The sequence below is a fragment of the Cololabis saira genome, chromosome 18, assembly GCF_033807715.1.
Source record: "Cololabis saira isolate AMF1-May2022 chromosome 18, fColSai1.1, whole genome shotgun sequence".
In the NCBI taxonomy this organism is placed as follows: Eukaryota; Metazoa; Chordata; class Actinopteri; order Beloniformes; family Belonidae; genus Cololabis; species Cololabis saira.
The window spans coordinates 17,270,451-17,294,894 of NC_084604.1; the positions used below are offsets into that span (position 1 = coordinate 17,270,451).

The 24,444-nt window shown below is 42.7% G+C and overlaps 1 protein-coding gene across 4 annotated transcripts in view; it reads left to right on the forward strand.

The window, feature by feature from the left end:
* The window catches only part of LOC133418656 (centrosomal protein of 128 kDa-like), a 48,611-nt gene extending 32,172 nt beyond the window's left edge, over window positions 1–16,439 (forward strand). For all 4 annotated transcript variants that reach the window (XM_061707469.1, XM_061707471.1, XM_061707470.1 and 1 more), the window contains 8 exons: window positions 3,410–3,469; window positions 4,668–4,860; window positions 7,803–7,852; window positions 9,947–9,970; window positions 12,588–12,665; window positions 12,827–12,940; window positions 14,935–15,028; window positions 15,656–16,439. In XM_061707469.1, coding sequence (XP_061563453.1) covers window positions 3,410–3,469; window positions 4,668–4,860; window positions 7,803–7,852; window positions 9,947–9,970; window positions 12,588–12,665; window positions 12,827–12,940; window positions 14,935–15,028; window positions 15,656–15,729 — 687 coding nt within the window. In that variant the 3' untranslated portion in view covers window positions 15,730–16,439. The remainder of the gene's footprint in view (window positions 1–3,409; window positions 3,470–4,667; window positions 4,861–7,802; window positions 7,853–9,946; window positions 9,971–12,587; window positions 12,666–12,826; window positions 12,941–14,934; window positions 15,029–15,655) is intronic.
* Window positions 16,440–24,444: the final 8,005 nt, after the last annotated feature.

Genomic DNA, 24,444 nt, shown 5'->3' on the forward strand with positions numbered 1-24,444 from the left:
CAACTCACACATCTCTACATCATGTTGTGGTCTTTTGTTCATTTATAAATTTTTTTTTCTCCTGAAAGTTCTGGCTGGAAGATAGGTGATTCATATCTTTGCTGCTCTAGGCTTTTTATAAGACTTGCTGAGTTATCTGTATTTACTGACGTAGAGTAAATTACAGACTTACCAGTTTCGTGTTGAACTTCTCTTCCCAGGAGAACACGCACATTAGCATTAATCCAGACGATTGTTTTTTTAGATAAGCTACAAGATAAGATAAGATGCAACTTTATTTATACCCATAGGGGAAATTCACAGAGACAGAGTAATTTCAGAGATTAAAGGGAACATGAGATCGGCTCTCTCTTGGAGTGTTTATGGTTCGGGAAGTACTGAAACCTACTGACAGTAAATTATACTTCTGAGATCAAAAGTGAACTTCTGGAGTCATGGAGAATGGGTGGTACCGAGGCCATTTTACTGTTTCTCCATCTACACGATGTGGTATGCTCGAAGCATTTCAATGATCATATAATATTATACACTATCTAAAAATGAGAATCAATACACTTACATTACACTTAGAAAATAAATTGACAAATATGTTTTTGTTGGCTACGAAACAATGACACTCTTAGAAGTTCACGCTGGCACTATATGGGTCTGCCCCAAAGGAACTCTGGGTATGAGTTCACAGTCACAGAAAATGAAGCACGGTTTTCAGTAGACTTCACCAAATTCGGAACAAACAATCCAGATAAAAACAGGTCAAAACGACCTTCAGTGGACCTTGTGGGCCCAGTGAACCAGAGTGTGATGCTTTATTGCAGAAATGCTCTTTTTCTGCAGAGAACCTGTTTCAGATTTCTTATTAAGGCCAGAAACATTTTTGTCTGTGTCTCTTTCAGAGCCTTGATCCATTCTCTCTTCTAAATACAACCTGACAAAACCTTTCAGCAACTGTTGATATTATTTTTTTGTGGTATTCAGTTTACTGTGTTATAGTTTATCTAATCATGCCTTTCGGGTCCCTGTTTGTCTATCACTTGTTTGAGACAGAAGATACCTGTTTGGAAGTGTCCATGAGAGTTGTACACACAGTAACACAAAGTGAAAAGTGCGGTACACTTGACATCTACCAGCTGCTTCCTGTGGTGGGTTTTCATATAAATGCAAAGTTTGTTTCTTCATGCATCAGATCAGAACAAGATTTGAAGCCTCCAGCGCTCAAAATAGATCAGAGTCGCTGGACCTAAGTGGTTCTGAATCAGGCGTTCCCCTTCTTATGGACTCGCTAGCTGAGATGGTTCACCCACCTGCATGTGAACTAACTAAAAGGCCGTCTGATTGGCCTTCTTATGTACCACAATTCCGATTTTCATGTCAAATATCTGAGGTAATCATCAGTGTTTGGACAGATTGAGATCATTGACTGTGTAACGCTCTGTATAGAGCGCAAGAGTAGCTGCTGAAGCCAATCCCCTTACATACGGGGGGGGGGGGGGGGGGTTGGGTCTACTTATTAAACAGAAGCACTTCAACCTTCCTAAATTCCACAAATCATGTTTTCAGGGGAGTTAGCATCTTATTAAGAAGCATCCACCAAACAAAGGATTTATGAGTGATTTTATGCATGATTGATGGAGCAGAGGAGGGCATTGGCAAAAGCAGCATACTGTCTGAGCTCCGAATAAATTCATAAAATATGTTCTAAGAGGTCTTGTTTTCAGGGGGGGTAAACCTCGCTGCATTTCCACAGTGGCCCACTGGCCAAAGGGGGGGCACGGAGACAGCTGTTGAGGGCCTCCCCTCTCGCTGCCAGACTAGAGAGATGTTTTCAGTGCTGGTAAGAGTAACGTCTCTGAGTTGCATATTAAACACTGGCAGCACCAGGGGGTGGGGGGATGGTTGTCTGCTGATTTGCAGTTCTCTGCTTTCCAGTATTTTATTTCATGCATGAAGGAAAAAAAACAAAGCATGAATTTGAACTTGTTGTCCGATATCAGGCTGTGTACTGTGAGATCATGCAGCTTCAGTCAGCTTCAGCGTTTCCAGCCTCCCTCCCATAACTGATCAGTAAAGCGAATGCCAAATGAAGGAACTCTGACGGTATCTGACAGGTCCCTGATCAGCGGCATCAGAATGTTGCAGTCGTCTTCATTTTATCAGCGGGAGGTGAAACAAACATTTCCTCTGGAAAGAAACTGATCACAGATTTTCTCACATTTTGAAAGGAAACGTAAGCAGAAGCTCAGACTCGTACTGGACTGAAGATAGTGACGTTTCCTCTACTTTGAGCATTCAACTCCCTGCTATTTGTTTTCCACTGTGCCAGACGACGTGACGGTCTGAGCGGCAGGCTCGGACGCGTTTCATCCTCTGACACAGTCAGCAGCCGCCCCATGATGCAAGGACCTCCGTGGAGCAGCACGACACACCGCTGCCATGGCAACCCGGGAGAATCTTAGTGCTCGGCTTTGATGGCCAGATGAAGTCTGTTCACACCTGTGAAGCAACAATGTTGATTGAGACAGAAAAGGTCCAGGTGGTGCAAATGGAAGAGGCAACAGCTGTTCTTTTCTTTCTTCGCTCTGCATTTTGGCGGTATAAAGATTGACGCTTGTAAATTTACACGGGTTGAAGTCATCAGCTTTTTTTCTTTTTATCTAATGGACCATGAGGGGGAATCGTGCTTTTACTCTGTTTTGCACCACAGCTGCAAGAAGACGTTGGCATGTACGATGCCAAAAACTCACTTAAGCTTCCTCCCCAATATTATCTTTGCTTAATAAGGCAAAAAAAGATGCTGCTTAATTTCCCCCCATATGATGTGGTTAAAGTGCTGCTAGAAGGGCTGTGCACACGGATGCCATAGGTTGCATAATTAAATGGTTACAATTAATATAGTATATAAAAGGTAATGAAATATGGGATGGTCTACTGCCATTGGCTGAAAATTCCCTTCTATATAGTCGGCACAGCTCAGCCGCTGCGCGGCATTGACACAAGTAGCCCTCCAAATGAGAGCCGTCCAGTTATGTGACTGCGGTTATCGTGCATCTGTCTTTTTGTGTTAAGAGTGTGGGTCTGTCTGTCTGTCCGTGTCAGTAGCCATTAAGAGCTGGCAGTCGGTGTGCAGTGCCGATGCTGACAAGCCTGTCTGGGTAGAATGGAGCCCAGTCCCCGAGCTCATTTCTATGACACACACTACCTCGGTGAAAACGTGTGCAGGCGTCGAGTGTCGTATGCTGTTCAACATACGCATGCCAATTTAAGGTGGAACAAGCAGCCGCTCAGGAAGGCTGGAGAGTTTTTCCTCGATTTCCATTCTGTTGTCTGTCATCCCTTTTTTCTTAACACCCTGTATCTTCTGTTATTTCTAACAGTAGCAGAATAGTTCATATAACTTGTTTTGTTTTAACAGGCCATCTCCCAGAGACCCGGATTAGTGAAAGATCCACACCGCTGGCTCGCTGAGACTAAGGTATTTATTTTATCCTCCACTTAGACAAACGTATCGAAAAAGTAAATCTTATAAGTTATGTAATTACGTGCAAACATCATTAAGTAATGCTTTTACATAATCGCACTATTACCAGAAACATAATGCTCATTCCTAGAAATCTACAGTCGGTTAACTAACGGGTGTAATGTATGATTCGTAGTTGGTGAAATATAAACCTTTTATATCTAAATGAGCCATACTCAAAACGCTGGAGAAAAAGACTTTGGTCTGTTACTACAAAAAGGAAAAGTCAGTAATTGTCAGTCCAAAACAAATTGAAATGCTGTGCAAACAGAACCATGGAAGGTAATCAGGCAGTTAAAATAAACCCATGACGCATCTCCGATCTGATAAACCTGACGAGGAGCAGAAGTAGCTGCGATGAGGTGAATCAGCACCTCCAAATCCAAGGCCTCTTAATCAGAACATGGGTGTAAGCCCTCTGGTGATGGGGGGGGTGACTTCCTGTTTCAAGCAGAGGAGCTTAAGTGTCCTGGGGTCTTGTTAACAAGTGCAGGAAGAAAGGGCCGGGATATCTATTGTGGTCCAATAAGAGCAGCCAAAAGGCAAGGCTTTCCGTGTTTCTGTTGACCAGTCAGTGTTCCCACCCTCATCTGAGCTCACAAACCCCCCGATGATGACCCAAAGACTGAGATCAAGAAATAAAAGCTGCTGAAATGAGTTCTCTCAGCGGAGGAGCTGGACTCTCTCTCAGATGTGGTGGGACGTGGAGCCGAGCCGCTAAGGAGTCGTGGTTCAGCGATCTGGTTAGGAGGCCTCTACCGCGCCTCCCCGTGGGGGGGATTGGGCATGTCCAATTGGGAGGAGACCAGTAGGCAGACCAAGAACATGATGGAGAGATTATCTCACTTGACTGGCCGGGGCAGCAATCTAAACCTTCTGCTTCAAGTTGGCAGCAAGTTGTGAGCTGAGGATCCGTCACTTTCTTTGATACTATTGTGAAAATTAATATTTTATATTGGTAAAATACAGATTTTTGTTTCTGTGCAACATTATAGCAGCAGTTCCAACCTGATGAACAACAAATGAGCTCCAGTTGATCTGTGCCAATCAATTTTATCTTAATCTCATATGACCAAATCCACAAATATTCATGTTATTGTTTATAGTAGTAATTAAGTACAACCTTTTGTTTTTGTTTTTCTAAACCAACCAGACTAAGCTCCGCTGGCTGTGTGAGGAGGTGCGGGAGCGCGACTCGAGGGAGCGGCGCCTGCGGAGGCAGCACCAACAGACCCGGGACCAGTTGAAAGCCCTCAGGCAGAGCCAGGACTCGGAACAGGCTGTTCTGCTGCAGCGCCTGGACCAGCAGGAGAAGATGCTGCACTCCCTCGGCACCGACAGGAGAGGTGCTCTCTTACCTTCATGTTAGATTTGATACACCACAGCTTCATCTAATACCAACCTTTAAAAACACCTTTCTATCCACACAACTCATCAATGTTGACTGAATATTTACCACATCCAGCTTTTAATAACCGCTGTTCCTTTTGACACGTCCCAATTCCACTGTCTCATTTCTTATTTGCATGTAATCGCAGCATCGCTGGGAACAAGAACTACTTCAGTGCAGGCGTGTTACTGGAGCGTTACTGGTACTGAGTGGTTCGTTTTAGTGGGTGTTTGCTGGCCGGCTGTGGCTGCCCGGGAACTTAATGCAGTGGGTTTTTACACTGTTCCAGTCTGTCGCTGTACATTTGCAAATGTTTGAGAAAGCAGCTTAATGGTTTTAAACTTTGGGTCATATATGGCAAATAGTGATATGTGTTCTGTTTTGGTTTTTCTTCTTCGTTCCCTCCGTTCGGAGCACTCTCTCCGTCTAACTTTTTTCTGTAGAGATCATTGACTAAATTAAACACATTTGTTTTCAGCCAGGAAATACAAATAATCTAAAGATGTTGTATTATGATGTTAGATTTGGATCATTATCAGAAATCCGAAGTGGGGTTTAGGTCTGGACTCCGTAGTAATCAATCTATGTGTGAAAACAATGTTTCACGCTCCTTCAATCGCCCTCACAATTTCAAGAAACAAAGCGAGACCAAGAAAAAGGACTTTTTTTTCATTGTTTTTATTTTATTTCAATTATTTTATTGCTCTAAGGCTACAAAGGCCTTATCTTTTAATACGTTGAGTTTTCTGTGCATGCCGGCATGCTTTTACTTTGACGATTTAAATGCTCTTTTTTTTTCAGTTAAATTTGAACAAATATTAACATTTTATTCAATAAAGATTTTTTCCGACCACCTTTCTTCCTCAAACACGATGATTTGCCACTATTCTTCCAGGTTTTAATGATACATAGTTTTTAATTCGGTTTCAGTGGTTCAGTTTTCTCCTTAGTTTTAGTTGCTTGATGCAGATCGATAATATGACCTTTCAGAAATGGTAACACCGTTTTCATGACCATCAGATCTCATATGGATTTCTGGATTGGTTTTGGTTAAGCAACTTGTGCAAGCTGGAAAACATTTGACTTTAGTGTAGGTCAACATTTAATTGTGAAAAAAAGATTTAAAAATCTAGACTGAAAAGCAATAAATGTGCCACAACAGTAACATCTTCCTATTTAATTCTGAGATAGTTTGATCCCTCTGCTGCAAGTTGTTTTCTCTCATTAAGAATCTGTCCACATCTTGTTACTGCAGCACATAAAAATAAGTGGCCAAACATCCAGTAATGACTTGATGCATGTGGACGGAGTTACTTGTCAGCGTAGTGTGAGAAATATGCACCACAGAGCACAAAAGTGAAAACAAGATGGTCTGTGTACCAGTTTTATCTCAACAGACCTGCCATTGCTGCATTTCGTCTGCAATCCTAGAAGTCATGTGAGTGAGTTTATTTGTGTCAAGTGGCAGTCTGTTTATTTCCCTTCAGACCTTGCAGCTCCCGATCGGTGTCTCCCCCTGAAAAAAGTCAGAGCTTCATGTTTAGATAACGGTTGTACCAGTATTTCATTACATCAACTTTCGAGTGAGATGGGACTAGGCAAAGATAGCGGTGGAAAACTGTTACCATCTTTCCGGTTTCACAGTTGATGGTAACAGACTTGGACGGTTTGAAATGCTATTTGGGCTTCTTAAAAAAAATCTGTTAGGTGAAGTAGCTGCTGTGGTGAGAGTTCCTCGTATTTGTGGATTTTCAGCAGTGAAAAAGAAACTGGATGTTGACTTTGTGGGTACGTCAGGTGGTGGGCGTTCACGTCCAGCTGAAAATGTTTGGAGAGCCCTTTGCAGGTTTTTAGGCGTCAGAAACGTCTGTTTTCAGCAAGTTATTTCACTTCAGGATTGCAAAGAAAAGTATTGTATACTTTATATACATAACTATTCTTCTAAGGGAGCATCTCATTAAGCAGCCGTCGATGGCAAATTTAACATTTGGTGCTGCAATAAACAACAAAAAAAAGTTGTATTTCATGTCCCTGTTTGGGTGTAAATGAATGTCTGACTGTCTGGAAACACTGGATGAGCTCAGAGGTGAGACTCAGAAACCAATTCCACCGCTGGACAGTTTCAGTGCCGGTGGCTGCTGGGACTCCAATAACAAGACATGAGATGAGGCATCTGTTTGGACGTGGAGGGATGCAGTGACATACTTCCGGTTTTGAGAGGCTGCAGGTGAAGTGGAGATGCTGCTGACGTCTAGCACACTAACCTGCTGTCGGCATTCGTTTTCAAGCAGTTGTGTTGAAGCCAAAAACTCCATTATTATCCAAATCCATTTTGGAATGATAAAGTAATCAATACAGAGTCAGATCAGTGCATTTGACACATGATACACACATTTCATTGATAAATGATCTTTTTAAATTTTTTTTATTGAATCTGCATCTGCAAGTCCCAACCTCCTTAACCCTCAGGACAGTTAGATATTAAAAAGAACAACAACCAAAACAAGCCCAATCTACTAAAACTTTAATACTTCTCAGCATTTGTCTAATATGAAAATGAAATGAGAGTAAATCGTGTCATGGGTAAGGCTACACTATTACTGAGGTCTTCTTTGTTACCATAGCAACCGGTACACACAGACTGGTATTATCTGGATGCGGAGATGCAGTCTGATTATTTTCAAAATATGAAGTGGCAGCTTTGTGTCTCGCGGCCTTAATAGTCTCACCGTCTCTGCACTGCAGCTATGATGAAGCCACTGGATGTGAAAACAAACTAGTAAATGGTGTTTTAATAATGCCAGTTTGGTCTTAAGATATTATTTTCAAAGTTAATGGGGATCTGAAATCTTGACTTAACACCGGGATCTTATCTTATCCTCCATCTTTTCATTTCAGAGCTGCTGGAGAGGAGTCGGAGGAAGGAGGAAGAAATGAGGAACCTTCAGGTCAGCACAATAAATCGTTGATGAATCACCATCTCAATACACACCAGCATGCAGTCTCATCTCCACCTGACCACGATTCTCCTGCCTTTTATTTCACAAAGAAATGGCCCTTTTTTTCTTCAAGTTTCCTTGGAGTTTCTCAAACGCTCCTCAAACCACCCGAGGACGTCGTTGTCGTTGTCTTCTCATTCAGCCTATGACAAGGCGCCTTTGTGTCAAGTGTTGCATTGGTGGAACAAGCCTAGCTTTTCAGTCCAACATGAAAGCACGTATCATTTTTACTAGTTCCTCAGTGAGCCGCCGGTGCTTCTTCCGGGTCCAGATCCAGTCAGAACCTGAGCTGGAGATGTTCACCCCTCCTTGTCCTACAAAAGAATTAGGCATGTGCAAAGCCACCGCTGGCTGATCTTATACCAGCCATGGTTTCAGTTTATGGCGCCAGTGCAGCACTTATGAGTTATAATCAGAATCAGAAATAAGTTTATTGCCAAGTAGTTTAACACACACAAGGAATTTGTTGTGGTGATTGGTGCAATACAAAAGAACCAATAATATTAAAAGAAAAAATGTACAAGCAAGGCCGCGAGGAGGATAATGAATTATCAATTAAAATGTTAGTCTCATTGAGACACGGGGGTCTCATTTTCAAGCGAGACCTACTTTACACAATAAAACCATTACAATCGGTAAATGATACATAATGATTAAAAGAATCTGCAATTAGGTTCCTTAATATCAAGAGTTACATACATATCATAAGTATGATAGTAAAGACGAGCATAAATGTATGTAGAACGACAGATTAGTAATATATAATTTATGTAATTAATTATAGTTATTTAACGCACTGGCCTATAGTCAGGGTAAAGGATTAGGGTTGGAATCAGGATCACAAAAGAATCACGATCTCAATTCTAAGCAAATAAGGTACATTTTTCCAGGTTCGTGCAGCTTTACTATCCGTCTGTTCTTTGCACTTTGCATACGAGATTTCATTTATGTCCTGCTCACCTTATTACCCATTCTGTAAGGAGGTAATTTACCAAGGGCCACTTTCCCCTCAAACCCGCTGCCGCTTTTACACGTCAGGTGGTTTGTTTCAGAGGAACTGCTGGGCTTGGGGAGAAGAGTCCTGCGAATCTGTTTCCAACATTAGCGAGCAGCTGTGCGCCTGACAGACTCCTCGCGGCCTTGCTTGGACAAGTAGCTAATTACTGCAGACACGATGCTTGGAGTTTAAAAGCCTCTAAAGGCTTTGTCTCTGTGTTTCAATGCCGCTCCGTTTGGCAGGCCACCCACTTACCTAGTCTGGAGTCGGCTGGCCACTAGCACCTCGCAGGGCCTTTTACTCACCATTAAGCTGCAAAGCAGATGTAGGCGCACACACAAACACATGGGCCGCAGGAACCGCTCTGCAGATAATCTGCTCTTCCCAAACTGTTGTTTGTGTGCGTTCAATAGCAGAGCTCCATCTGCGGCTGCATAACAATATCTGTCGGAGCTCGCGCCGCATCCGAGATGCCGGCTCGCTTTGAATCACGGAGGACGAGGGGAGAGAGATTTACATGCAAAGAAGAAAAGACAGATCGAGTGAGGGCATAGATGAGTTAAAGGGAACTTTGGGATGAACTGAGGGGGGGGCGGGTATTCCCTTGGTTGGAAACCGTCAACATAAGGGGGGGAGACAGGCAGCTGGAGGGAAGAGCAGGTGTTTGAGTGGCAGATAAGAGGCAGAGCATCACTTATGCATCGTTAGAGAGGGAACATCAGTCAGGAGCAGGAGGAGCGGCCAGCATTTTGTCTTTGTGTGCATCGGTGTGTGTGATAAGTCTGTGTTGGGCTGCAGACGCTCCCTGCTCCCTGCTCCCTGCTTTTCCTCCACTTGTTATGTTGGGAAGACACGACTCCTTTCTACCTTCATTTATTTTTCTCCCACACATGCACCGTCTGAGTTTCCCTCTGCTCATCCACCATTTTGACGGTTATCTGGCCTCGCTGTTTCAGACTCACGGAGGCTTTTCTGTTGCATGTATTTCAACTTCACTGAGAAATAACTGGATTTATAACTGAGTTGCCTTGTATGTTTCTTTCTAGGACAGTCTGATGGATCTGGAAATGGTAAGCTTCGACATATTGCAGAAAATGTCAATTATTCTTTGGTTTACAAAACATAATAACTGCATTTTCAGTTCCTATAAAGCTTTGGTTGTTTAGCAACCCATAGAGGCGAATAAAAGGTTAGAAAGGTTTTAGACATCTTTTAATCATCTGCAGTCTTACTGATGGCGCTGAGAAGGGCGCTGTACTGACAGTACGGTATTGATCTCACCATCTACTCTATTTACGCCCAGCAACAACATCCTTAATCAGCCATTAGATGTCAGACAGAAATTAGTTAGCACTACTGAAAGGTTATATTGACCCAGGAACTTTTTACTCACCTGAAAACTAAATAAATAAATGAACCTGTCTAGGGCACGCTGTCCATCTGTCACAATTATGCACCATGCTTGTCGACTCCTACCCTCAATTAGCTGTCACGGAAAAAGAGAGAGGGGGAAAGAAGCGAGCTTCGGAGCCGTCATCAGCCCACATTTACTGCAGCTGCACGGCGGCGGGGCGCATTGACCTGTTTTCCTCTCGGCCCGGGTGCTAAAATCGCCCGGCGTATCTCACCACGATGTCAGCGCGCCTTTCAGAGTGGCAGACGTGAGAGTGATGCTCTCTAATAGCCGGTTGTTTTGATGCTTAAATTCTCCCTCTGGATGGGAACAGAAGGACCATTGACACGTTTGCAGAGCGGTGACTTGGGAGGAGTGCAGCTCCAGGAGTTTTACGGGTAAAGATTACACTTGATATGCGAGACCACAAGTCTTCAATGGCCTTTTGAACTGACCGGTCAGTGTGCCGTCGTGTCTGTGGCTATAGAGACGTTTTGGACACATTTTTAATAATATTACGACAGCTTTGAATGCAGTTGATCAAACATTAAAAACGGTTTCATTATATGAGAAAAAGATGCATCAGTATCCCCAGAGGTGGCAGGGCTCTGTTAAAGGACTTTACCCGTGTGATTCTCTATTTAATAATCGAGAAGTCTCTTATTCCCCATAGTCTTTCCTCGGTTTCATTAAGGACGGTCTCTGTGCTTTGGTCCTGCTCGGTTACGCACAACACACACGTCCTCTAAGCACCTAATACTAGGCCACACTAGTCCGGACTGAAACTTCCTGAAGGGGCGGTGATCCGATAGATATTAGCAGCATCATCAGCGTTTATGTCACCGCTGCTATTCAGTTCCTTCGTCATCACATACAAGTACATAGTAAAATTGAAGGCCCGTTAAGGCCCCTCGCTGACTATCAAAGACTACTCAATCTGACTGTTTTATCAACAAAACACGTGGGATATGAGCCATAACCACATGTACAATGGGAGTTTATTTGAAGATGAGGGGAGACAAAAAAGGAGAAACCGGTTTAATTTGTTTAAAACACAAAAGAGAAAGAAAAGACAGAACATGTGTGAAGGATGGATAAAAGCACGTGAGCAGCAGGTGTTTTCTGTGCTACAGAAGAAAGAAAATCTTTTATCATGTCACATGTTGTAGTGTGGTGGGTTGTGTACGCCTACTTCAGGATTTCCGTCCTCACACTGACCTCACCTGATGTTAGCTCTCAAATTGGGTGTCGCTCAAATAGTAACTCCCCCAACGGCCCCAGATGTTTAGCTTGTTAAATACCGGGTAGCAACGTGTCGGCGGTGCATCTTTGACTAGTCTTTGACTTGTTCACACATGAAGATCAAGTGCTGACTCTGCGACGGGCAAAGCAGGCCTAAAATTGTTTAGTGTAAAAGCTTTGAGGTAAAGTGCAATACTATTAAATATGCAGTTTAATGCAAAACTGTCTGAAAATATACTCCAAGCTGAAAAAAATACTAATAATTAAAGAGTGATTGTCTGAGTTAAAGCAGTGAATTTCAGAAGTCCTGGTAAGAGGACGCGTTCAAAGTCCAAACTGCTCCAAACCAATGGCAGGTCGTCATACTTTAAGAGCCACATCTTCAAATATGCAATACACAGTTCACATCCTGACCTTGGGACATCTCCGAGGTTGAGTTTACAGTATTTGATCAGTAAAGTGCATTTCACTGATTTGCATTCAGTCTAAATGAAGATTTATAGGTGAATACTTCCAATCCGGTTTCAAAGGGCATTAACTTAATTTGTATGCAAAGTCCAGCTCTTCAAACTTTGTCATGGAGGAAGTCATTAATAAAAGAAAACGGCGCTTCGAACAGCGTCGGCTCCGGCCCTTCGTTGGGGCTGCGCGTCCCATCGTCTGTGCAGATATAACGGTGCCAGTCGACTGCAGAGCCCACGGACGTCTGATCCAGCTGTGCTGCTGTCACAAGTCATCGCTCTCCCGCGTAAACCTCCACTGAGAGCGACACCCTGTTTCATTGATTATTCCCTCCCTATTCCTCACTCTTTGATCTTTATTTTGGCTTATAAATGAGAAGTGCTGACAAAAGATGGGACTAAGATTTATTCATAATCCTCAGACTTTTGGTTTTTATGTCTTGTCCTCGTCTGTTCGAACATTCATTTCTGTTTGCATTATTATTATTTTTTTATTTGTGCCATCAAATAAACCAACTGCGACCACAGACTTGGACACGAATCATATTGTATGATGTTCACACAGTCTGATTTTGTGTGTTTGGTTTTCAGAACACTAAAGTAGCGCTGGACCACTTGGAGTTGATGCCAGAGAAAAATCGTCTGATGGACAACTTCAAAGATTTGGAGGTGAGTTCACACATGCATGTATGTTTATATACTGTGTGTGTGTGTGTATGTGTGTGTGTGTGTGTGTGTACGTACATATCAAACACATCCCTTTTTCTCTTCTCTGTTAAATCCGTGCTTTAGTCTGGCACGTTGTGACGGCTTACGTTTGGTTTGAACAGGAATCGCAGCATCAGAAGGAGCTCCTAGAGAAGCGCTACACTAAATACAAAGAGATCGTCTGGGACCTGCAGCACCAGCTGGACGAGTCCAAACGCAGGATCCAAGACTACAAAGTATGTTACAAACACACACACGCACACACTTGCACCGAAGGTGATTGTATCACCAGTTAGCTTTCGAACACAAACCCACACCGTTTCTTTTTCTGTCAATAATTGCACTGGTTTGTTCAAACAGCGGCTGTTTGGTTTGGGATAGCGTGACTTTGAGATCCATTTATGGGTCTGCCCCCCCCACACAGATGCCAGTGTGATCAGCACCTAATTTGCAGCTCGTATGAATAAATGAATAATCACACGTGGCAATGATATATCAGGTTGGTCAGAGTGAGCGGCAGCCGGAGTACGCTCAAATAAAAACCTGAGTATCACCAGTCATTGTTAATAGCCACCATCATGTTTTCCGCTGTGAGCCAGTCGGGGGATCCATTAAGAGATCGCTGTTGACAGCTGATTGCCATCAGCAGTTTGCAACCTCCCCTAAACAGTCATACGTTCACTTTTTAAAGGGTTTTACTCTTCCAGATTACCCTCTTGGTTTGCCAAATGACTCCCGTGTTGAGAGATAAGTGGCGACTGTATTAGCTTAATAGCTGTTGCCCACTCGAGGTCCATTCTTAAAGGAAATGAATGGAAGGAGTTTATTTAAAGGTTCTCCTCCTGATCAGCCGGCGTTGCCGTAGAAGTGGGTCTCCGCCATAAACGGTCGTTTCTGAAGCCGTGTATTGATAGGCTTTCGATTTACCTGAACTAAACACACGATAAAGGACATTTGTTTAGCTTTTTATATCTACTTATAAATTTAGAATTGAACTATGTGACTGTGTGCTTTCTGCACATCAGCAGATTTAGTTTGTTCTTAGATTTTGGTACAAACATTAATTTCATGGTTGACTATTTCTCAAGTCTTCTCCTCGCCATCCCCCCCGTGCTACAGCTCCCAGGTTAAGTGTGTGTCTGTAGCCTTTGGCCTGGTAAAAACACGACTGCAGCAGAAAAGTGAAGCTTCTGCAATAACCATCCAGCTGAATCGATACGTCCTTAAAACAGTGGCTCGGAGAAACGGGGAGTAGTCTCGGCTCTGAGCCTCGGCTGGAGAAAATGTTGTTTCTGAAAGGAGGAGGAACCTTAAACAAACACGACCTCCTGCTTTCACCTTTCAGACGGGGAGGGTTGCTTTAGTTAAATACTGCTACACATCATGGCAGTCGGTAATAAAGCACGGTGTGTTCTCTGAAATTTGTTTCACGTTTCTTCAGACGCTGAATAACAAAAGCATAAAAGGTTGTTTTTTGTTTTTTAACAAAGCCATTAGCCATAATTAGATGTAGAGGAACAAAACCTCTGTTGCTGTGAGGGAAGCAGTGTTTGATTCCCTTCGATAACTGATTTTTACTGCTCATGAATTGCATGAATATTCTTTAATTTGCCTGCTGGGGAGGGCGCCAAGGACAAGGAGGTAAACACTGGCTGCATTCGAAATCACTAACTATAAAAGATGACTGCACACTACATTAGTTGCTTTTTACATGCCTCTCCATTGTAATATACAGAATGCAAGCGGTTTATTTTATTATTGTGCAGTATGATCGGGAAGCCTCAGCTCCCCCGTTCTGTGCATTTCATGGATTTTTCTTTTTCCTTTATTCGTCTGCCGTTGATGCAAGACTCCTTATTTACTGTTCCAGTGCACAACAATTAAAGACTGAGCCTGGAGTGGAAGTTTTTATGGATGATCTATGTGATTTAAGGTCACTATATATCAGGCAGCTTGATTATAAACTGCTTTTTCCTTCCTGTTGTTTTGGTTTGGGCCGGACCAAACGGTTGTAAAAGAAATGGATGAACTAGAGTCATAGAGACTAAATGAGAGTATATTTGTGACACAGCGAAGTGGCCAGCCTTATCTGCTTGTGTTTGCAGTCGGGTATCTGAGGGCCAGGTAAATCCATGCCGTCCTCAAACTTTCCCCACAGCACAAAGAATGTCATAATTAAGCCGTTTTCTGCTTTGTGTATTTAAATTGTATTCTCTTTTGTGTTTTTCAGGATGAGAAGTTGGATGCGACTACGAGGAGCTTGAGACTGGCTGCTCTTTCTTCCTCCATCAAAGGTCCAAACACACTGAAGTCCGGCTCTCTCTGTGAGTATACACCCCGTCCGTGGAAACCACCACTTCCTTTCCTTTTTAAATTACATTTTTACTCCGTCTTCGACTTCCCCATTTGTTTCTTGAACCTTTTATGGATTGTTCAGTCACTGCGTTAAACCCGTCTTAACTATTAGGAGTGAGGACGGCCAGCGTGTGGTGCTGCAAGCCGGCTCTGCTCAAGACATAACTGGATTAACACGGCGAGCTTTTAAGATCCACATTACAACATGCCCGCTTTTACGCAACGTTTCCACTCGTACATCTCTATCAAGTTTTAAATGATGTCATCATGCATCTGTTTCATCATGTTAAAGTCACTTTATATTCAGTATTTACTGAACTCAAACGTTGCATTAGTGCTGTGTCTCCGATGGCTCGCTGCCAGAATCCCTTCGAGCGATCTGAGAGACGGGTCACAAATCTCCGGCCCATTGTGAGAGGAGGAAACCGTGTCCTCCGAGATACTTGGTTTTAAAGGTTCCCTATGTTAATATACGGGGCAATTATAACACTAGTAGAGCAGTAGCAGTTACTTGAGATGGAGGAGCAAACGTCTTGTATGTTCTGAGCTCGGCTAAAAAGCCTCATGTGTGTTGTGCATGTGTCCCTCTGCCACAGCGCCTCACGAACGCCTCACCACTTCGGACTTGGATGACTCCAACGACAACCTGGACAGGCTGCTCAGACGTTAGCTTAACCCCAAACAGTTCTTCAGGAACCCCAACATTTCTGCAGCGTTTCTTTGCTCTTGGTGCCGTTTCAGACCAAGCTGACTGTGGTAAGAGGTTTTTAACGCTCACGCTCCTCGAGCCTGGAGGAGGAGGCAGAGAGGTACATATTTATGCGGGTTTGTGTAAACAAGGATATTTCTCAAAACGTAGAGGGGGAAATATCCGTTTTTGTAAATACCCGGCTATGTGTAAACGTGGCCTGAGACTCCATAGCAAACATTTCTAGCGAGGATTTTGGTCCAAAGGAGGCTCAACTGTGAAGAGGTGTTAATCTTATTTATAAGCATCTATACTGAATGTCTTAAACCCTTTTTTAAGAAGATTAACTGGTTTACTGTTACATGTTTTATTATTTTACCTGCTCAAAGTTTTTTAAATGGTGTTTATTTAAAATCATCTGTGATCATGCCAATGTGTCTGTGCTAAATTTATATCATCTCTTTAATGATTATACACGAACAAACCGGTGCCTTTTGAAAGAGACTGCAGTTGTTTTTACTAATCCTATTGTCCTGTTTATGTTTATGTGTATGTAAGTTGTGTTTTACTGTATTTTTTTACTGTATGTTTTTTAATATAATGTCAAATTCCTTTATCTTTCATGTCATGCAGAATATATATCTGTAAAAAAGAAAAAAGCACAAATGTTTATTTTTATGAAATGCTCAGGAAGAATGCACTTTGAATAAATATATTCAGCTAAAAGTCTGTTTTGTTTGTTTTTTTTTTTTTTTTTTAATTTTGGTTCAAAAAGCACATTTAATGCTAAATCTGCAGGTCGTGTTGTTGCATGATTTCATGCGAGTGTGTGCTGTGACCAGTATAAGTGAAACGGTAGTTAGGTTGCCATAAAGTTGCCTCTTCCAATGTTGATCTCAGTGATCTTGTACGGATGAGAACTTGACTGACGCTTCCGTAATCGTGACCATGTGTGGTGTTTCTTTTGGACAGAACCACGTGAGGCTGATGTCGTTTTACTGTGTGCAGTCGCTTTCTTGTCTCCATCTGCATCAGACTGCCGGGACGGCGGCGTACGAGACCGAGGCGCTGATGTTAACGGAGCGATGAGACTTCCTGCTCAGCGATGCCATCTGTCCACTGTAAGTTTTTATTTTTTTTATGTTATAGTTCCTTCATCTCTCTCTTGAATGCACCTCCTCCTCCAACTCAAGACTCCTCTCTCGCTATGAAATGAGCCACTGCTGCAAGACGGAGCAATGCCAAGTTCTACAGATGCAACCGTGACTAACAGCCCACCAGGTGATCCCTGAGCATTAGCTTTGTTGTGTTGATGGCTTATTCCTCCTTATCTTTATCCTTTCCTGTCCTCGCTGACATCTGGGAATTAGGAGGCCTTTTGAATTTATGATCTATTCAGCTCCCAAGTTCATGTGTGGATTGACATTTCTTATTGTGCTTTTATTTTATTTATTTATCTGTTTATAAAACTTACCCAAAATGACTAAAAATATAACTGAAGTGCAAATGAAAGAGAGTTATGTCTGTTCAACTCTTTCCTTTTGCAGCTCTTCAGTTTGTTGGTTCTTGTTGGACCGAGTTTGAGTCAAGTTCTTGTCGTTGGCCTGATGACCTCAGATTTGACTGCAGCTATTTGGTCGTTCACGGTCAGACACAGGGCTTTGCATAATGGTCAGATAAATCCCCACTTAGGTATGATCTGGTGAGGAGGACAGTACTTCGGTAGTAGTTCGACTTGTTACAGTTTTAAGAATTTAATTTTTCAGTTGTCTTGAATGTTCTTGACTTTCTAAATAATTTCTCGCTGATGAGATCCAAACCTTTTGAAAATGGCCTCTTAATCTTCCCCAGATTGTTTCTCAAGGATCGTTGCTGATTAATTTCCTACTTGATATTGTGTTAAAACGGCCAAATCATCTTCTTTTATAGAGATGCTCACATCTTCTGCATCGAGTGTTTTTGATGAGCAGCACTGAAGGATCCTCAGAATCAGGATGGCACCAAGTAGCATCAGAAATGCTGGTTATTTACTTGGCAGGATTCTCATTAATGTCTAGTGGTGGGCAGGCCTTATATCTGGAATTATGGTTATATCAGATTAGAAAAAGACCAATCAAGCACACCATCAATCAGCTGATTTGAGTGTCTCATTACTCCATACTGGAGAATCGTAAACTGTTAATCTAAGGAACGGGCCCACGGGCAGGTGTGTGTGCGTTCACCTGACGCTGGATGACCGGTCGCAGTCACGGATCTGCAGTTGCATATTCTAACACGACCAACAAATGTAAATCTACCAACTAATATGAGAATTTAATGACTATAACAAGCTGAAAGCAACACGACTGCTGCAATTAAAACGTAAGGAAAGCTGAGAAAAGAGTGCTGACGACGGGAAAGTTTAAATTAATTAACTGATCAATATCACCACCACATCATTAAAGCACGGGCCGGTCTGAGAGCATTAAAATACTGCAGGTGTAGTTCATAAAGATGTGAGAAAGTTTTACTCTCCGAGATGCAGCTCTGGCTAGTTTAAAAGAAGAGCTGCTCACGGGGCTCGATGTTGATGTTGACGTCCGTCATCTGAAACCACTTCTGGTGAGGTCAAGTTATGCAGAGTCACAGAGACTCACAGAGACTCACGGAGACTCACAGAGACCTACAAAGACACTCGAAGACTCTTGGAGACTGAGGCTCTCTGAGACATTCAGATACTCTCAGAGACTCTTGGCGACACTCGGAGACTCTTGTGGCGCTTTTCCACTAGTACCTACTCAACGCTCCTCTACTCGCCACGCCCCCGTCTTGCGCTTCTCCACTACGGGCAGAGGCGGGTAGAGCCGTGCCGAGTAGATATTTTTTCTGTACCTATTCTGCCGAGTTTCTGAGCGTGATGAGTCGGCCCTGGATCTGACGTCATCACCCTCCACGCCATCGATTGGTCGGGGGGCCGTCAGACATTTGAATCAGGAAGCGGGAGTCAGCGCGGCTTGCGGCTCTTCATTTTATCCGACAGGCAATGGCAGCGCAAACGTCCGTTTCGTGATCCAACTCTGAGGTGCAGATGTTCATAAACTTGGTGGCTGAGAAGAGAATCAAAAAGGGATCTAGACGGGCGACAAGGAACGATCAGATCTACCAGGCGCTCGGCCACTTCTCCCAGCTGACTTTTCATCAGCACCGACACGAACAAAATAAAAAAAAGAAAAGCGTTGCCGCTTGAAGCTTCTTTCACTCTCATTTTTTAACTTGATATCGAACACAAGCCACAGACCCAGCAGCACATTTATCATCTCCTCCATGTTCTACATCTTTAGTGTTGTCTTCTCCGTTTAGATCACACAATCAAATACGTCACAGCAGCTTCACTCCAACCCTCTGAAAGAATTCTCGTGTTCGTTTGTCTGGTGAATCAAGAAAGACTAGTGGAATAAAGTTACAGGTTAATACAACTTTTAATCATGTCAAGCACAAGGTTTTTCCGGCCGGAGGTACAGTCGTCTCCGGCCGGGGTGCACCTCTGTCAGACCGCGTGAGTCCGAGAGAAATGCACCACGTTTTCATGAGTCCAGTTGAATTTATACTGAAAAGGAGGATGTTCTTTGCAAGTGAATTTCATTGGTGGAGGGAATCAGTTACGGGAAAGAACCCCCGAACTTTGTCACTTCCAGCTCTACATTTCCTTTACTGTCTGTCTCCCATCTGAGGTGTCAAACCAGACCGCAGATCAGACCCCCCAATGCTAAACATCTGTGTCTGCCCATTGTCTTCTCTCAACAAATTGTATTGCTAATTAATTTAATTGGGAGACGCAGATCAAGGGGAAATCACCTTAAGGTGTCACCTTTCCCCCGTTTCCTCGCCAACAATATGTGTCTCTGTCTACCCTTGGCTCTTAATCAGAATGAGATTACTTTGAAGAGAGAGCCTAGACAGTTTTGAGCTTCAATAATTTCATAAAATCCTAACACCTCCTACTTCTCACCTGGGTGTCTAAAAACAAACGAGGACGAGGCGTGCCGAGTCGGGCCCCGCTGAGTAGGTACCAGTGGATAAGCGCCATTGGAGACCTTCAGAGACACTCGGAGACTCTTGGACATTCAGAGACACTCGGAGACATTCAGAGAGACTCAGAGACACACCTGTGCCTAAAACGTTGCTTCTTTGCACTGAGACTTTGGGATTTGTCTGCTATTTTTAAGACATCAGCTTGCACAACATAAGCACATTTGAAGATCAGTCTCTGTCCCCGCAGACCCGTTTACATTCTGGTCCTCCATTTGTCCAACTTTACTCCACTTTAGGTCCGAGACACTTGGTCTTAAATTCACAGCTTTCCTCTGCTTTGGAAAACCCATCTCCTAATTGCATGCACACAAAATGCTAAACACAAAGCAAAGAAGCGGTTGGAACTGGCGTTTTTTGCATGACAATCTGTCCGAGCTCGTTAAGATGAATTGCAGCTCGACAGTCAGAGTCATTTAGCCGTCAGGTCTTATTCATGAGCAACATTCTGTCTCCACACATGCAGAGATACACACATGCAAAGAGGCTGAAAAATCAGGTCATTAGCCCACCGACGCTTACTCAGGACTGACAAACACACAAACGCAAAGCAGAAGCTCTTCAACTCACACATTTTGTGTCTTGTCGCTTTCAAGTAAGTCTTTGGCAGCAGCGGCGGGGGATTTGGGAATGCTGTTGACTCTGTGCTCTGTAGCTTAACACTCGTCCCTCAGGTGTTTGGCATCAGTAGCTAATTAGGAGACAGGCGAACCTCTCGCCCCGTATTGACGCCAGCTCTGACCCCACAATATGTTTCTACACCTGCTGCATGACATTATGACCTCCGAGAACTAATGAATTCCCGTGTTATACTCCACTGAAAAAGCAACTCCAGTTTTGCCGTCAGCCAAGAAAAGCACCTTTGAAGCCTTATGTAAGCATTTACTTGTTGTTATTGATAACTGATCTGGCAACAGTTTCACTTTAGTTTAAATACCTAAAACTTTCAGGGCCCTGGGCATCACAAAATATTTTTATTTTCTGTGAATCATGGTTGCAGCAGAATTTAATTGCAAATAAAATAGAACCCCAAAATTGACATCACTCCTCGTGAACGTCTGTTCAGTAAATGTTCAGCAGAATAAGAGAAAAATTTGAAAAATGAAATGTATGACAGAACCCCAGAGACGTTGTTGCTGCCTGATATTCTTTATGTTCCGTATTAATGAGAGCAACTGAATTGATGTAGTTTTGCATTTTTTTCAGCACTATTCCTTCTTCAGATTATGAATAAATAAAATGCTACACAACTGCATCCTGCAGCTACACAATTAAACTAAATAACAGTTCTTCATATCGAACCAAATCCCACCAAAGATGATCTTTGGCCTCATTACATAAAAACAAAACCCAAAAACAAATGATTCCTGCAATAAGGACGAAATCTCAGAAACTATCCTTAAACTCTTACTCAAGAAACTGGGTTTTTATTATTTTAATATTGCTGATTATGGCTTACAGTTTAAGATTAAGATTCCCAGAATATTCTAATTTTTTGAGATAGGATATTTGAGTTTTCTTAAGCTGTAAACCATGATCAGCAATATTAAAATAATAAAAGGCTTGCAATATTTCAGCTGATTTGTAATGAATCCAGAATGTATGACATTTTTGTTTTTGTAATTGCATTACAGAAAATCACAATATTCTAATTTTCTGAGCCAGTCCTGTATTTTAAACAGGCCTTGAATGTCTTAAAAACAAGCTTTTGATTGTTTTTGCTAAATAAATTAGAAATTCAGCCTCTGAGCCATGTCTGCAGCTTCCCAGTCTCTAACCTCATTATCTATGCAGGATTCTGAGTGGGCGGGGCTATGATAATGAGGCTCTGTGCTGATTGGCTGCCTGAATGACGCGATACACCGCTACGAAAAAATGGCGAAAGCTCCGGCCAGCAGAGTTAGTTGTGGGCGTGGTTTCACGCATCGGAGGCCAACCTATGTAAATTGCATTTTCGTTACGTAACGACGGGTGCAGAATCTGAACGGCTCGTACATCCACATCACACTGGATGGCTCATCCGGGCGGCCGTACAGGCACTGCAGAATTTGGTTGCTTTACTCCTTCTCTGAGTTGGCAGGCTGAGGGGAGACCACTTTATATATGTTAAAGCAAGAAAAAACGTATTTCATAATAGGTGCAGCGCATAGATGGCGGAGGAATATGAACTGGCCTGAAAATAATTTTTCAGTCAAAAATTATTTTTTTTTGCTTTAATCCCTGTGTGCGGTGGGCTTCCTGTGCTTAAGTTGTGTCATTGTGTTTGGGCTTGTTTAGCCTATGCTGGTAGGCTCCCAAAAGGGGGGTTACGTGGACCAAGTCCATATTAGGGAAAATACAGCCTGCAAATGCGCAAGTCTGCGACCGAGAGGCTGGCAAATGTTCTTGCCAAGAGGATGTAAATGGCTAGGACTGCATCTGTTAAAGTCTGTTAAGAAAATAAAATAAATTACTTCATAAAGCCACTTTTTTTTTTATATATATATCAATCTTTTGATCTGCCACAATAATGTAATGAATTTAAAGGAAAACACATCAAGTTGAGGGCTTTTCTCAGCAATTTTTAGGTGAGATTAAAAAAAGAGATTGATTAATTACACATCTTAATTAATCTCAATTTTTTTAATCGCTTGACAGCACTAATTGTAACTGCTTCCACTGCTGTTGTGCAAAAAGTCAACAGAACGAAGGTAACGGATGATCATTTTGATGATTACTCAAAGGCGAGGACCTTACGTACTGCATTAATGTGTCAAGGACAGTTATGGCACAACTGCAGAATATATTTTTTATTTTAGGTGTTTCCATTACAGGGTTCGTTGCGATATTTAGGTTTTACACAAATCGAGGGGTGATGGAAACGCAGCTGATCTAAGCCTTTTTTTTGCCCCTTACTCTGTTTCTGATTGGCTCGTAGTACGATTGTAATCATGACATTGGACACATCTGTAAAAGTTGTACCGATGGCGGAGTAAACCATTCTACCTTCATTCAAAGTTTTTATCGTAGTAGTATTGTCTGCTTAACCTGCAACATTAAAATTTAGCCTCATCCAAATCAGGGTAAAAAGTGTACTTCCTAGTGTTGACACATATGCCAAATAACAACAAAAAATGCCGTAGCATCACATTTAAAAGTCTACATTTGGGTTCAGTCCACGTTTTCTTGCCACTTCGTCACTGGTTTAGGGTTAGGGAGTACTAGGTTAATGTTAGCTGGTTCGTAAAAACTCATCGATGAAGTTTACAGAAACAACTTTGCATTTTAACATTAACTGATACACCCAACGATTCTCTAACCTGAAAAACTACTTTCAGCAACCATGAAGTACATAAAACAATACTTTTGTGTGACATTACAAGGCTAGGTTCACACTGACTGGCCATCGGTTTTATAGCACATTTAGTCAGAATCTAGCCTGACTGCATTTACTTCATGTAGTGGTATTGCGGCTTTCCTGTCCTTTTAAGAGCCGCTTGAGAGTTATTTGTTAGGTCCTGTATATTTGCATGACGTGCTGCTGCTGACAGATGCATGCTGAGTCCGAGAGAAGTTTTATCTTGTTTAATAACAAAACTCAACCACAACGGCCCTCCGATTACATTCGCTTTTTGGGTTTTAAACGTGTACACTGCCTGCAAACGTGTAATCGGAGTAATCAGTACAAAGCGGTCAACAAAAATTACGGCTACCTAACTCGCCTCTCTCCACCACAGTGCAGGTGATTGAACACCTGTATAACCTATGGCGATCGATCACCCACGTGACCCAAACTTCCCACATCACCGTGGCAACCAGATCAAACCAATAAAAAACCTGAATATTCAATGTATGGCTCCTACAAGTGGTCTGACCTTACTTGTGTCCATGCCGACTTTCCCTAAACCTCATGGTTCCCATGGTAACATAATGGATGTAAACAAACCAAAAGATGGTCAACCATCATCAATGTTTTCTACGGATGAATAATCTTTCTCACTTTAGTTCTCTGTTTTGGAGATAAACCGTCTACACATTTGATATTCCCACTTTGGTCGGTACCTTGCTCACAGACTATGGATGACTGCGTCTAAGGATCTTGTGAAAGCACACGCAGCGCCTTATGCAAAACAACAAATACATTAACATTCCCAAGTTTAAGGCTCGTTGAATATCTCACCCCTGAAATGACCACTCGTGAATACGGCGTAGCTTCTGCCTCCCACAGCCGATCCGAGCGCAGTGGGGTGTTTTCCATCGCTGTTTGTTGATGTTATATTGCTGCTGTAACCCTCTGCAGCCGTCGCATAAGCCGATTCCCATTTGGACAAAACTATTTGGCTTTCATTACGAATCCATTCAATCATGCAGCCTTGCTCCGCCGTTCTGAGCCCGAAGGCTGAACATGTATGCAGCAGCTGCTGCTGCTTATTAGCGTTTGGATGTTTTGCAGCTGAGTGTCCATATCAGTCTCCTGGCCTTAAAGGAAATATGTTGTTTTTTTTGTGCAATTGTTGTGTAACAGTTTGCTTTTATAAGCCGCGTTAGAGTAAGATGGAGTCCTTTGCGCCTTATTTGCACATGAATATGCAACAGTCACGGGAGAGGGGAGCAATTTCCATGTTTAATGGCAGGCAGGTGGAGGAGCCG